General features: G+C 38.6%; 2 protein-coding genes across 5 annotated transcripts; both read left to right on the forward strand.

The window, feature by feature from the left end:
- Window positions 1–1,362: 1,362 nt before the first annotated feature.
- On the forward strand, window positions 1,363–5,177 carry LOC144700680 (putative hexosyltransferase MUCI70). The gene is made up of 9 exons (XM_078572151.1): window positions 1,363–1,738; window positions 2,561–2,845; window positions 2,951–3,164; window positions 3,550–3,659; window positions 3,741–3,940; window positions 4,029–4,132; window positions 4,292–4,479; window positions 4,544–4,743; window positions 4,809–5,177. Exons 1-9 carry the CDS (start codon window positions 1,471–1,473, stop codon window positions 5,013–5,015), a joined length of 1,776 nt encoding a protein of 591 aa, XP_078428277.1. The 5' UTR covers window positions 1,363–1,470; the 3' UTR covers window positions 5,016–5,177.
- Window positions 5,178–11,180: 6,003 nt separating this feature from the next.
- LOC144701475 (putative ubiquitin-conjugating enzyme E2 38) lies at window positions 11,181–14,337 on the forward strand. 4 transcript variants are annotated; one of them, XM_078573286.1, is made up of 10 exons: window positions 11,181–11,249; window positions 11,356–11,456; window positions 11,826–11,879; window positions 11,954–12,089; window positions 12,171–12,305; window positions 12,394–12,768; window positions 12,836–12,899; window positions 12,989–13,128; window positions 13,279–13,590; window positions 13,989–14,337. In XM_078573286.1, exons 4-10 carry the CDS (start codon window positions 12,081–12,083, stop codon window positions 14,229–14,231), a joined length of 1,278 nt encoding a protein of 425 aa, XP_078429412.1. In that variant the 5' UTR covers window positions 11,181–11,249; window positions 11,356–11,456; window positions 11,826–11,879; window positions 11,954–12,080; the 3' UTR covers window positions 14,232–14,337. The 4 variants fall into 4 exon arrangements, with proteins under 4 accessions (XP_078429412.1, XP_078429409.1, XP_078429410.1 ...); XM_078573283.1 differs by having other exon boundaries at window positions 11,826–12,089; XM_078573284.1 differs by having other exon boundaries at window positions 11,826–12,089; window positions 12,845–12,899.
- Window positions 14,338–14,991: the final 654 nt, after the last annotated feature.

Genomic DNA, 14,991 nt, shown 5'->3' on the forward strand with positions numbered 1-14,991 from the left:
TGAGGCGTTGAGTGGCAGGCGGATGAAAATTTTCCTTTTTTGGTTTTTCTGGAATTTTCTGTGCTAAAATTTCAAATTAAATTGTACTTTCTCAAGAATTTGAATACTGACTTAACTTGAATACTGATTTAAATTTCTCAAGAATTTCAAATTAAATTGTGCTAAAATTTCGGGGACGGTTCCAGATGGGACGGTTAATCTACTAGTATAGTGCACGGACGCGGACTGGATGGTTTTTTGGTTCTGGGGGCGCAATTTGTCAGCCAGAAGGACACGGTGGTTTTATCATCCCCGGATGAGAAAACCATCATGTTCACAGGCATTGGACGGGACACGTGATTGATTTGCTAAAATTTCATTTTTATGGTTATTTTGTAAATTTTAAATTTTCTCTGAATCAGAACGTCTATCCTTTTCCATTCTCGATGTCATCCAGAATCGGGACGCCAGGGGTGCACTCTGGATCGTCCGGGACGTGGACGATGGACCGTACTGATGAAGTTTGTCCCATCCTACACCCCAATTATTAGAGTTTCGTCTAAATTGTCCCGTCCTGGGTTCGACCCGTCCCATTTTTTCATCTACGTCCCGTCCCGTCCGAAACTGTCCTGTCCAAAAAATTCTCGTCCCATTCAACGTCCGGCGAAGTAAAAGAACGTGCGTCAGCATTAGACCACTCAGAAATTGACACGCGATGCAGCACGTGAATCAGGCAGGTGGACCTGTCAGGCTTATACTATACTCCCACAGGATGAAATTACCGTCCCGTCCCCGGTCCAAGGTCCCAGACGGGACGGCTATTTCGTCCATGGACGAAGCAATCGTCCCGTTTGGGGACAGGCGAACGATTCTTCGTCCCGTCAATCGTCGGAAGTCCTGGACGGGACAATTTTTTCATCCACAGACGAAATTACCGTCCCGTCCGCATTCCGCGCCCATTTCCCAACAGGATGTTTCCTGCTGGGAACAAGAAGACCCAGAAAAATGCGACATGGGACGATCGTGCACTTTAGTAATGTCACTAATGTGCTAGTCCGGAAAAAAATAGTAGAAAATTTCCGTAAATATTTAACTAAAAATTTTAAATTACGTCATTAATAATTTACTATTGGCTGCGTCACGCCCGTGAGTCGTGAATAACAAGTCAGAGAGGAAATCTCCAGCGCGTGCCCGTACGTACGTCTGACGCTCAGAAAGGCGAATAATTACCCATTTAAAAGGGCTTTTAAAGGGAAGATAAAACAGATAAAACGAAGGTTGTTAATTGTTATGTCAGGCCGGTAAAAAAAGAAAAAAGAAAGGAAAAAAAGGGAGAAAAATATATATACGGCGGAGGCCACGAGTTGGTTCTTACGCGGGGCGTTGGCTGCTGGGGATTGGCAGTGGGATGCAGATCTGCGACGAGGAGGATCGGAGTGGATTGGACAGCAGGAGAAGTTTGAATTGGAGGGGGATGAGAGGAGGAGGACGATGAGCGGAAGCGCGTTGGGGCTGCGATCTGCGAGCTGCGGATCGCTGGCGAGTCAGTATTTGGCGATCGATGCGAGGTTTCTCGGGCAGCAGGCGCCGGGGAACGGCCGGAAGAACCAGCGGATGTCGATCTCCGCCGGGAAAGAGAAGGTGCCGTATTGGATCTGCAGGCTCTGCTTCCCGATTCGGATCGGACGATTTCTCGCGTTTCTGGCGTCCGTCGGCGCGCTCATGATTCTGACTGCCGGCGTGCTTGTTTTCAGGCGAGGTGCGGTCTTCTTTTTCATCTTCTCTGTATCGTTTTCTTTCTTTTTTTTTAATTCGTTAGTTTGGGGCGTGATGTTATTGTTTCCGCTGTTTTGGCTGTCGATCGATTGGTTTTCTGGTTTCGTGACGTGTTCAGATTCTCTGGAATGTCAGATTGCGTTTTTAGATTGGTAATTGACGAGAAAGGTCTGGTCACGGGTTTTGTCCCCCCTAATTTTCTTTTTTGGATGCAAAAGGGATGATGAAAAGGCTCTCTGGATCTCTCTTTTTTTTTTGGAATGTCGATTAATCTCGTCCACGTGAGGGAAATTTTGGCCGTGATATTCGGCTCGTGGAAAACAAGATTCTGATATTGAATGGATGAAGATATCTGGATAATGGGGATACGATGAAAAATTTTGCCGTGATATTCGGCTCGTTGAAAACAAGATTCTGATATTGAATGGACGAAGATATCTGGATAATGTTGATACGATTAAAAAAATTCCGTGGTATTCAATTCGTTGAAAACAAGATTCTGGTATTGAATGGACGAAGATATCTGGATAATGAGGATATGATGATTTTTTTTTCTTGATATTCAACTCGTTGAAAGCAAGATTCTGATTTTGAATGGGCGAAGATATTTGGATAACGGGGACACGATGAAAAAAATTTCGTGATATTCAAGTCGTTGAAAGCAAGATTCTGGCATTTAATGGACGAAGATATCTGGATAATGAGTATAAGATGACATACTTCCTCTTTAAATTTTTGCTCCCAGTAAATATATATTTTTAGATCACATCTAAATCGTACCAGAAATTGTCTGTGTTTTTTTCAGGCGGAGATGTTTCTGAAATTTCTGATACAGCCCATGATGCCCTATTTTCCCTAGCTAGTCGTCCCTCAATTACACTTTTACCCCCAAAAAATATTTTTATCTCACAGAGAGATCGAATAAGCTCAAATATTCATAGCCCTCCCAATAACTACAAAACTGTTGAGGTCAACGCATCTCAATCTCTTCTACCCTATGTTCCTTCAACCCCCTTACCTTCAAAACATCCTTGTGAAGGCTTCTCTTTTCCGCCTCCTCCAGTTGATAGAAAGCGCACAGGTCCTCGTCGTAAGTGCTCTAAAACATTCTTGTGAATCCATTTTTTAACCTTTTTTATTGTTCCATTTGATGATTTGATGATCTTTCTGGGTTCCATTTTTTTTCAAATTTCAGCATGCCCTGTTTGTTACGTTCCTGTGGAACAAGCTATAGCCTTCATGCCTTCTACACCATCAGTATCTCCTGTATTGAAGAATTTGACGTTCTTCTATGAGGAGGATTTGCCAATTAATGGATCCAGGGGTGGTTCTTCGTTTGGGGGCCATCCTTCTTTAGAACAGCGGAACGAGACCTTCCATGTCAAGGAATCGATGACCGTTCACTGTGGGTATGGCTACCATCTTTTATGCATGACAAAATCATAGAACAAGTTAAATTGAATGAATGCTTCTTTTTCTTTTTGTATTTAATCATATTAAGCGCCATCATTCATATCTTTCTTGAAAAAAAGGATTTCACGCATTATCAAGTATTATAATCGGACAATCTATTTATTCAGATCTTACACATCTTTATTTACTAATTTCTTGCTTCCATTCTGCGATCTTACACATACCTTGCACATTTTTTACGCAATGAAAAACGACTGAGTTAAAAATTACAAAATTACCATGAGAATTGAAGCCCTGAAAACATGATTCGTTACTAAGTCATAAGTTGATAAAATAAATAATTATTGAAAAATGACGACTAAATATGTCATGTTATTCCAGATTTGCTAAAGGTAAAAGTCCCGGGAAAGATAGTGGATTTGACATCGACGGCAGCGATCTTCTTGAAATGGAGCAATGCCACAATGTGGTTGTCGCATCTGCCATTTTTGGTGCCAACGACAGCTCTCTATCATTTTTAGTAATCAAATTTATGGAAACACATCTAATTTCTTATGATCTCTATTCTCCAGGGAATTATGACGTCATGCAACAACCCAAGAACATCCACAAAATTTCACTGGAGACGGTGTGCTTTTACATGTTTGTGGATGAAGAGACTGAAACCTTCCTAAAAAACTCCACCACCTGGAGCAGCTCCAACAAAATTGGTTTATGGAGGATCGTTGTAGTGCGAAACATTCCCTATATTGATCCAAGACGCACCGGAAAGGTACCCTTCTTCAATTTAAAATACGTAATCTATCGCATTATGTAGGAAATTGTAATTACAATGGGAGACACTTTGACGGTTTCTGTAGATTCCGAAGCTTCTATTGCACCGGATCTTCCCCAACGCAAGATACTCTCTCTGGATCGATGGAAAGCTCCAGCTTGTCGTTGATCCGTATCAAATACTTGAAAGGTGATCTATCTCTCCCTCTCCTCTCTGTCGATCTATCTCCGTCGCTTTCTATGTCTTCACATTTTGAAAAAGTAATTATTCTCCAAGAAAACTACATCAGTGAATCAATTATCTTCTCAAAATGGTTTAATAATTTTAAAAAGTTATTTTGAAATACAGATTTCTGTGGAGGAAGAAGGCCACATTTGCCATCTCAAGGCACTACAAGCGCTTCGACGTCTTCGAAGAAGCGGAGGCGAACAAGGCAGCGGGAAAGTATGACAACGCCTCCATCGACTCCCAGATTCAGTTCTACACCAACGAGGGGTTGACCCATTACTCCCTCGCTAAGCTTCCCATCACCAGCGGTAAATCAAATAAAATGAATAATATACTTATTAATAATATACTTATTCTATATTACGCTGGCAGACGTGCCGGAGGGCTGCGTCATCATCCGAGAGCACATACCCATCACAAACCTCTTCACCTGCCTCTGGTTCAACGAGGTTGACCGGTTCACTTCCAGAGACCAGCTCAGTTTTGCCATGGTACGTGACCGGTTGACCGCAGCCGTGGACTGGGGGGTCAACATGTTCTTGGACTGCGAGCGCCGCAACTTCGTTGTCCAGGTACGACCTATTAAAGTCAACCTTTTACTTTTCCCAGCGTTGACTTTTTAGTATCGTTGCCGCAGACTTACCACCGGGACCTGCTAGAGAGCATGGCGCCGCCGCCACCACGGCCGCCGCCGCTGCCTCCCATTCCCCCGCCGCTGGAGAAATTCATAAGGTCAATGCCGGTGAGGCCGCCGCCTAAGGCGCCGAAGCCGTTGAAAAGTCAACGCCGGCCAGGCTCAAGGCGCCATCGGATGAGATCCGCTGAGGTCAGAAACAGTGAATGACAGTGTTAGTCTCTTCTGTTATTATTCATATTATTTTTTATTGGCTGTTATCTGCGCTCGCTAGGCGTATTCGATTTACACAGATTTATTCGTTTTCTTGTAAATATAAACTGAGAAATAATTTCTGTCTTTTATCAAATTTAGCGAGTTTTGGGTAGGGAATGACATGTTTTATACCGGATGGATGGGCGGGACGGGATGGATGACAATTGCTGATGTATGAAACTATGACTTAATGTTTGTCACGTCTTTCCTGTCATCACGTGTCCCTGGGTTCTGAGATAATCTGACACAATTCCGCCACACATCACACGGCCCCGTCACACGGGATGTTAGGTCTCTCTTTCTCTCTCCATCTCTTTTTTCTCTCAATCTCTCTCTCTCCACCTCTCTTTCTCTCTCAATCTCTTTCTCTCTCAATCTCTTTCTCTCTCAATCTCTCTCTCTCTTGATCTCTCTTTCTCCTTCGATTTCTCTTGCCCTCTTTCTCTCTCTATTTGTATCTCTATCTCTCTCTCAAACTCTCCTTCCTCTCTCTCTCTCTCAATCTCTCTCTCGTTCATTCACTTTTATATTTATCGTGGTGTTTATAATATATATAATTATTAATTTAAATCTTTTTCTAATTATTTTAGTATAATTTTATTATAGGTAAATACATTAATCTTTTTTTGCATCATCATACACTAATCTATTAAGTTTTTAGAAAGGACCTAACTCTTACCTAAAGTTTGGACATCTGAATAGCTTAAAGATGCTCACTTGAGGAACCAATAAATCATTGATGTGATCAATGCTCAGGTGATTTTTTTGTATTTCTTTGTTATGGTTTTAAGATTGGTTTTTTATTCAATATTTTGCTACACAATCAAGTTTGGATCATGTCAATCAAAGCCCCAAAATTCCCAACCCATTAGTGTGGAGACACTAAGGTTGTTTCGTGTTATGTTTGTGTAAGCGTTCCATTAACCTGTGGCAAGGACATCTTTTGTATGGATGGTCATGTTTTAAATATGACGTAAAACTCCCTAACCATGGGATCAAACACACCTCAGCCCAGATATCATAATAAGTACATGAAAATGACTAAGTGGTGAAGAGAGGATCGCCGGCCCTCTGTAGAAGAGGAGAATGACTCAAAGAAGAAGATGCACCAAATTCATGGACATTGTACTAGGGATAATGGTAAATGTATTATCCAGTGACTGAATGATGGATTACACATCAGTATTGACTGAATGATGGATTAAGGTTTGACAATGAACCATACTCTATGCCATTCGCTAGTCTCGCGTAGATGAAGGGTTGTACATTTATGTTGACCAATCATAGTAAAGGTTCCATTAGAGAGTTAAAACACTACTCATTATATTCTAGAGCATGAGATGCAATTTGGAACCGCACGACCTAAAAATTTAATAGCTCAATTGGGTTAAATCAATCCTTTACTTATTATTCTATATGTTGATATCATTAATTAATAAGTTTTTCAATAAATGTAATTCAACATTTAAAGTTATTGAATATACTGATATATGTGCATAGAGTGTCACACCATAAGATTAAAGGATGTTGGAAGATGTAATTTACTAATACGGACTGTTATACAGTTCAAAATAAGTATAAATAAGGAGTAGCCATTTTAGGGGCCCCTTCTTATTTCTAACATTCTTCCCTCATTTAACAATAAAATCTTAAAGGTGAGGAAATCAACAAAATCTCCAAGAAGATCTAAAGAATAAGTAGAGAAGACCCAGCAGTCCTTAAATTGCATGAATATCTCAAGAGGTCTGGCATGTGAATGTCTTCGAGACATTCTCCTAAGGGGCAACTCAAGAGTGGAACAAGTTCCCCACAATGTAATTTAAATTTACTTTGTTTTAGAGATGAATTGTGAATTTATCTTCACATTCCCCTGAATTTTAAATTGGTTTGTGCTTCAATCCCTAGCATGATAACCAAACACATACAACATACCTTTGCTTAGGCATCACTTTACTACTAGTACCTACAAGAAGCATAACATATAAAGAAAAAATGCAAACCCAATCCAATATTGGGACATGTCAAAAAAAAATTCCCAGAATCTTCTCCGGGATATCAGTTTCTCCAACCTTAGATTTATTTCCAGTTCAGAAGTTCCAAGAACCATCGCACACTCTCCGAGTCTCAAAAAACATATACATTATTGGGACATATCTAATTCAACCACATTAACTACTCTCAACCAATATGATGATTAATCTTAATGTAATCTCTAATCACTCATAACATGAATTCTCAAACTCTATCCCATATCAATTTCCATCTATGTGGTAATGAATTTTTTCCTTCACTGTGATACACCAATCTCAAAGGAATTTTCAATCAAAAACATGTTTTTAAATGTCTCAATATATCTTTCAAGTATTTCAAACCAACAACGGCAATCAATATTAATACTTCAAGTAAATTGTTTTTTTTACTATCATTATGCAATAAACTAATAATTTTACCTCTACTAAGTACTTTGCTAAATCTCAAAATAAAATCCACTCATTATATTTTTACTTCACAATATCCTTGCAGTATATTTGTCAAGGTGTACAAAAGATTTGGCTATAAGTTCAAACAGTTAACGAGTTAAATCAAACGACTCACTAATTACACTTAGTGATAACAATAAATGTATATTTCACAGAACAATTTTTTTCTAATTTCAAAGAAAATTATGTCATCTATCAATAGTGAAGATTAACCTTTAAGGGCATTTTTAGCACAATGCTCTAATGTGTGTTTTGATGAATGTTCAAAGTGATGCATGTCTCGATATGTGTTTTGATCAAAGAACAATAGGCCCTCAGTCAAGTAGTTCACTGATTGTGTGTGAAGATTAAATAGGAGCTTAAGATATATTAAAATGCTACTTAGTTTGACCATATGCTGAACAAGTCAAATTATGTATTTAGGACTTGTATTTTTTATGACATGAAGATAAACATAGTTTGTAACACTGTTCAAGTCTTTTTGTGAATTTTTCTTCATTTCATTTGTTGAATCACTTATCCAAAATCCTATTAATTACCTTCGATTATTTAAGGCTGAATTTACTGATAATTTAATGGAAATTAATTACATGAAGATATCATTATCCAATGGTGATATATATATTTAAATGATGTGGTAAACATACTTAAAAGTTTAAGATTATTTTTAAAACTCAAATTGTTGGCATAACGGCTAGTTTTTGCTCTTGACTCTTGAAAGGTGTTTTGAATTGATGTGAAAATTGTAAATGTAAAAAAAATCAAAATTAAAGTGTTGATTATTTTATATTGCTTAATCATAATCAATGCATATGACTGTGGGGCTTTTGACAGATTACCATTATGTCCTTTTGATTTCTAAGTCCATATATACAGTTTTGAGCCCTAATTTTAAACCCCCTTCTCCTTGCCCTTCGAAAATCCCAGTCCAAAAGCTAGAGAGATCTCTCAATTCGTGGAAAAATTTTCAAGAAATTTTTTAGCATTCTTTGGAGAGATCATTTTTTCTAACATCAATACAAGTCCATAGAAGTTGGATTCGTGGTTTTTGGTGCATGGTATTTCAAGATTGAAAGAAAAAAAAGAAGGCTGGGATCCGAACTTCACACATCCTTGACCCTCTGATAAGTTTATAATCTTTAGTATATTTTTTATACTTATTTTGAGCTATTGTTCAACAGATGAACTGTTTCTAACATCCATATAAAACCAAATAAATTTGAATCACATTATTTGGTTAAGTTTGAAAAGAGTTACTGGGGTTTAAAGTTGGACACGAAGGAATCAAGCCATAAACTAAGGACATTGAAACATTGATCTCTAGAAATTTATTTGATTTGTTTTTGAACACTTTGTGTGAGATAAATTGTGTTACAAAACCGTTCTAGTGGAATCATTATATTTGGTGTAGGATTAAAAAAGATGTTTGAGTTTTAAGCATCAAAGGTCAAACGTGAATCAAGAATTTCATCCAAAGAAAAATGTGAAAGAGAAGAGGACTGAAGGAAGAACGACCACAAACAATGAGGTATTACTGAAGGGAAGTCATAGTTATATTTATGAATATTTATCTCTAAATTAATAAAGTTTTGACATAAAAATTTTTCTTGTTGGAATACTTAAAATTGGTCATTGTCTTGAATACTATTTTAAGTAGCCATCTATATTAAGTGTTGTTGAGGAGAAAACATTATTCAGAAATATACTGTTGTGGTTAGATCTTTGTGATCACTCATATTAAGGCTTTGGAGGCCATGAGAAGAAGGCTTTGGGGGTCAAGTTGAAGTAGATCAAGCAATGTCATTCCGTGGAAGCCTTTGAGGGTTGAGGACGACAAAGCTTCATCGACTTTTTCTTTTTCTTGGTATCCTTGTTCAGGCCTATTTCCAAGTGATTTTCTTGGGGGGAACTCACACAAACTCGGTTAGGGCACATCATCACTTCGGGACGGATACCCCCGAACAGCATTAAGGATTAGCCTAAGCTGTCTAAAAAATAATAATTGTGTCTCCCATTTCCCCTACCTCATTTCTTGGGTAGAAAAATCCTCGGTTAATTAAAAATAATAATATAATATGAATAGAGAACCTGATTCACCCCCCTTAGGTTATTCCTTGGTCACCTAAGCTAAAAATAGAATTCAATTATCTCACAACTTTACTCAACAAATGATAAATGAATCATGAAAAAATGTAGGCTAACTGAGATCCCAATAGTTTCGAATCAGAAAGTCGATTTATAATTTTCAACATGAATATAAATTAATCCAGTCAATGGTAATTAGATAGGGCACCAGATATACCAAGAGAACTCTGAATTCCTGTTGGAAATCAGATATCAGATACTGAAAACATAACAATGTTTATCTTTAAACAAATCATTTGAGACCAAAAACATGTTTATATACTTCTTATTCAGAGGCCAACCTAAATCTCAACAACAATCTCGAAAGACCCATAGATTCACATAGACTATCTGCTTTATAAAGTTTCAAGCAAATGATCAAGAACAAAAACTGTGGGGCGAGTTTCAAACAAAGAATTCTATTTTCCCTCTTTTTCATCATTCAAAAATAGTCACCACATCACATCATGGCATTGGTCACCAATATTCCCTCACATTATCCATCACCGCGACTAATGACGTGACAGATGATGTTTTCCGCTCCCTAGCTTTGGGTCTCTATCACACTTGGCAAGGCCCAAATCATCATGAAATGTTCTCTCTCCTACATGGCACCAGCGCTGGTTATTCTCCTACAGTGCAATAGTACTCTCCATCACACGTGGCAAGACCCGCATAATCATGCAATGTTCTCTCTCCTATGGGGCACAGAGGGCCCCTCTTACACGTAACAAGTCCCACGTCAACATCCAAGGTTCCCTCTCCTACGTGACACTGAGGTTTGTGTCGTAAGTGGCAAGGCCACATTATCATGTAAGGTTCTCTCTTACATGGCATCGAGGGCCCGTATCTTGCAAGGCCCACATCATCATGCAAGGTTCTCTCTCCTACATGGCACCAGCACCAAGGGCCCCTATCCCGCATGGCAATGCCACATCATCATGTAAGGTTCTCTCTCCTATGTGGCACCGAGGGCCTCTGTCACACGTGGCAAAGCCCCACTTCAGCATGCAAGGTTCTCTATCCGACATGGCACGGTGGGCCCGTCACAAGTGGCAAGGGCACGTCATCATGCAATGTTCTCTCTCCTACGCGGCATAGAGGGCCTAGTCACAGGTGGCAAGGCCACATCATCGTGCAATGTTCTCTCCCCTACATGTCAGTGAGGGCCTCTGTCACACGTGGCAATGCCCCACTTCAGGATGCAATGTTCTCTCTCCTACGTGGCACAGAGGGCCAATGTCATACGTGGCAATGCCCCACTTCAGGATGCAATGTTCTCTCTCCTACGTGGCATAGAGGGCCCAGTCACAAGTGGCAAGGCCACGTCATCATGCAATGTTCTCTCTCCTACATGTCACTGAGGGCCCAGTCACAAGTGGTGAGGCCACGTCATCATGCAATGTTCTCTCTCCTACGTGGCACCGAGGGTCCACTATTCTCCTACGTGGCACTGTTCTCCCTTCGGGGAGCTTACTCGCTAGATAAAAGAGGAGAATGAAGTCCCAGGGGGGGTGAGAATAACAGAGGACGAAGAACGAAGAGATTCGATCATGGCGGGAGATTCGATCTACGACGAAGAGAGGTGAGATCTCCGACGGTTGTCAAGGAAGTTGTGATGAATTTCTGTTGACTGTTCTTTTTAAATTTCTGTTACGATCTTTTTCGGTTTGATTTCGTTTTTTAAACAGAAGCCAGCGCGCGGAGAGTTCTTTGTACTTTGAGATCTGTGAGTCGTCGGCTTCTTGGAACATCTTGGAACGTCGATCAAAGCCGAGACGAAATGGCCTGGGTATTTCCTCTCTTCTCGAGGTTTTTTTTTTTACTTTTTCGTGAGAATGTTTGATCCGAGTCGGGAGAACAATGTCACTTCTTCGTAAGCAAGAGCGGTTGAATGAAGATTGAAAGATCATTTCCATTTTTTTGCGATTCCAAGAAAATTATTTTCGATTCTTTTTTTCTGATTTTTAATAATGATCAGCCGCTTGGCTGTGTTGAGAATTCTTTGCACATTCTTGATTCGCTAGGAGGTCACGTTTGGATGTTTTTTTTTAGATTTTCATGTAATTCATGTCAACTTGAATTGCAAGAAAAATCTAATAGAAAAACTCCAAAGCCACAAATCGACATGTCAACTTACACGATTTCATGCGCTTGGCAGATCGAGAAATTGTCGCAGATAATCATTTTATTCCTATGGAAACCTTTCCAGAAGGTATTGAGTTATCCCGGTCGCAGTACATCTCCTGAAGCAGAGACTGACGACGGAGGACTTTGGAATATATTCAGTAATGAAGAAAAAACTGTTGATGAGGAGGCTGTTGATAAGGGGGCTATCGTAGATCACAAATTCCTGGAATTTGGTCAAAAGAGTTTAAACGAAAAGCTCAAGAACATTGCCATTGAAGACTGGCCAATGAAAGAGGCATGCGCACAGCACTGAGATATATTTTTCGATGGTATGTTTTGAATTCCACCCAATTGAATTAACCCTTATTTTTTTCAGAAGGATGAATTCATTTTTGCGAAATGCAACGAATCGTTGGCCATGAAAGAAATGGAAGCTGCAGATTCTCAGACTGCCATTATAACCTCAGCCCACAAAACTTTTGTTAGTGATGAAAATCTACAGGGTATAAATGTATGGGTTGATACTAGGCCTATTTTTTTACTCTTTTTATTTATTCCTGCACGGCATTATTCGTACTTATTTATTTTTTTATCTCCAGAACATCTACCAAGACCCTATGATGTCCATTGAGGAGATGGGAAATTTTATTTCGGAAGAAACAGGTGTATACTTCAATCTGGCCAAATATGTGAATGATTTAGATGAATATCCTTCGAATGATGAAATGGAAGAAAGCAATGCGAACTATAACGAGATATCGAAGTTGTACTCCATAGATTTTCCAGCTGGAGTGGACAAAGCATTCCTACGGTTTCAAGATGAGAAATTCGAAGAGGGGAATTTTTCGAATTCAATGCAAGATGATGAAACAAACTCAGATTCTAAAGAATTCAAACTATTTGATATCATCGTTGATTACTCAGATCATTACTTCTTCCAACCTGAATCTCAGGCGACAGAATTATTGAAAACGGTGAGAGTATTTCTGATAATTTATCTTCTCGAATACCTTCTGATCTCTTAAATACTGTGTCTTAAAGCCACCAAAGAGTTGGGTGAAGGCAGTTCAGAACGAGTGGAGGATTCTAGAGAGAGAATTGCCTGGTAAGAACATATCTGAAGAAAAAAATGGATTTTCTCCTGTTTAATTCTTATAACATACACTTTAATAATTTCCAATGATATTTCTGCAGAGAATATACTGGTGAGGGTATACGAAGAGAGAATGGACCTTATGAGAGCAGTCATCGTAGGGGCATCTGGAACTCCCTATCATGATGGGCTCTTCTTCTTTGACTGCTGCTTTCCTCCCACCTTTCCTGATGAGCCACCTGTACGTTTATTAAAAGAATCTTTTGATTTTTTTTTTGATAACCTTCATCTCGATGATTCTTAATGATTAATTTTTTTTTATAATCTTTTGGATTAAATGACCAAGAAAAAAGATTTACTGAATTTGTGGTTTTCTTATATGTTTCTGCAGAATATGTACTATCATTCCCATGGTCTCCGGATCAATCCCAACATGTATGAAAATGGGTTGATCTGCCTGAGCCTTCTTGGGACTTGGATTGGCGAGGAATGCGAGATGTGGAACCCAAACAGTTCTAACATGCTTCAAATACTGGTTTCTATTCAGGCTCTGGTCTTGAATTCGACTCCTTATTTCAATGAGCCTGGATTTGAATCAACGAAATGTATAGAATTGGGGTGCCAACTCTCAGAATTTTACAACCAGGATATATTCTTGCTCTCTTGCATAACAATGCTGCATTCCCTGCGCAGGCCTCCAAAGGCAAGTTTTTCTACTTTTAGAAAGTTTTTTTTCCTTATAATCAGTAGGAGAATCAACGTCCGTTTTCTTCCTCTGGCCTTTATTATAAAGTTATGGATTAGTAAGTCTACCGGATAACCCTTTTTCTTAGGCGAAATTTGAGACAAAATCAAGCCACAAGTTTTTAGTTATTTGGACAGAAAAAAGGCATTTTTCGTACGTCCTTTTGGAACCCAAGAACCTTGCAGAATGATTTTTTGCCTGGAGACCTAATTTGATAACCAAGGAAACAAAATCTAAAACTCATAACCAGCCCTCCTGTAATAATACGTTTCTCACAAACTCAGAATCAAGAACGCCGAAATGTTTCGAAAACAAATATCTCGTTTCCATCAATTTAATTTTATTTTCTGTTGCAGAATTTTGAAGATTTTGTGGTGTGGCATTTCCGGAAGAGAGGTAAAGCAATATTAACGGCGTGTAGACATTACCTTAATCGGGTTAAAGTAAGCGGCATGAAAGGGGATAATAATATAGCCAACAGACAAAGACTGTTTTATTCTCGTCTGAGCAAGTTGTTTGAAGATCTTCAGTCGGAGTTCAAAACCAAAGGCATTGACTGCAGTATTTCCATTGAAGAGAAGTCCAACCCTGAGCTTTAAGAGATGTGTGGCCTGGATCTCACATTGAGGTTATGATTCACATTTCATTTTCAGATACCCTGAAATAGTGAACTTTTACAAAAAAAATAAAATCATTTGCTTGGAAGTACTTTTTGTAGGAAAATAATGTGATTTTTTTCATGTATAATCAATTTAGTTAAATTATATCAAGTTTACAGTCTGGATTAATAATTAATTTTAATATTGTTCCATGCTCTTGTTATCCATCGACTTTGTGATTCTCTATTGATTGACTTATGCCCTTAATTATCTTTTCCAGAATCCAATAAGAATTTTAAAATTAGATGATTTACTTATTCACCTTGATATCTGACCAACAGTTTAAATGATTGGGTAAAATTCATATCATGGGGGGCTCCACGGTCAATCCCTAATGGGATGGATCAAAACCTGACCAACAGAATGAATCACACTGCATGTTTGATCGACGATCGAATTGGTCAGTTTGATCAAGTTGGCTCGTCCAATTTGATCAACAGAGCAGTTTTATGATCTTTACATCGATGCTATATGATCTTTCCATTAATTTGATTTCCATTAATACGAGACGTGTGTGTAATGAAATGAATAATAGGATATGTTATCAACATCAGTTTAAATCCTTTGATACTGTACATTTGTGATATCAATAAATATCCCACATTTATTAGGCCAGAAAATTAATTAAAACATAATGTATTTCATCTTTTTAATAATGAATTACATTAATCAAGTAATCAAATTAAACTTTGATATTTAT

This window comes from Wolffia australiana, chromosome 3 (assembly GCF_029677425.1).
Source record: "Wolffia australiana isolate 7733 chromosome 3, ASM2967742v1".
Taxonomy (NCBI): Eukaryota; Viridiplantae; Streptophyta; class Magnoliopsida; order Alismatales; family Araceae; genus Wolffia; species Wolffia australiana.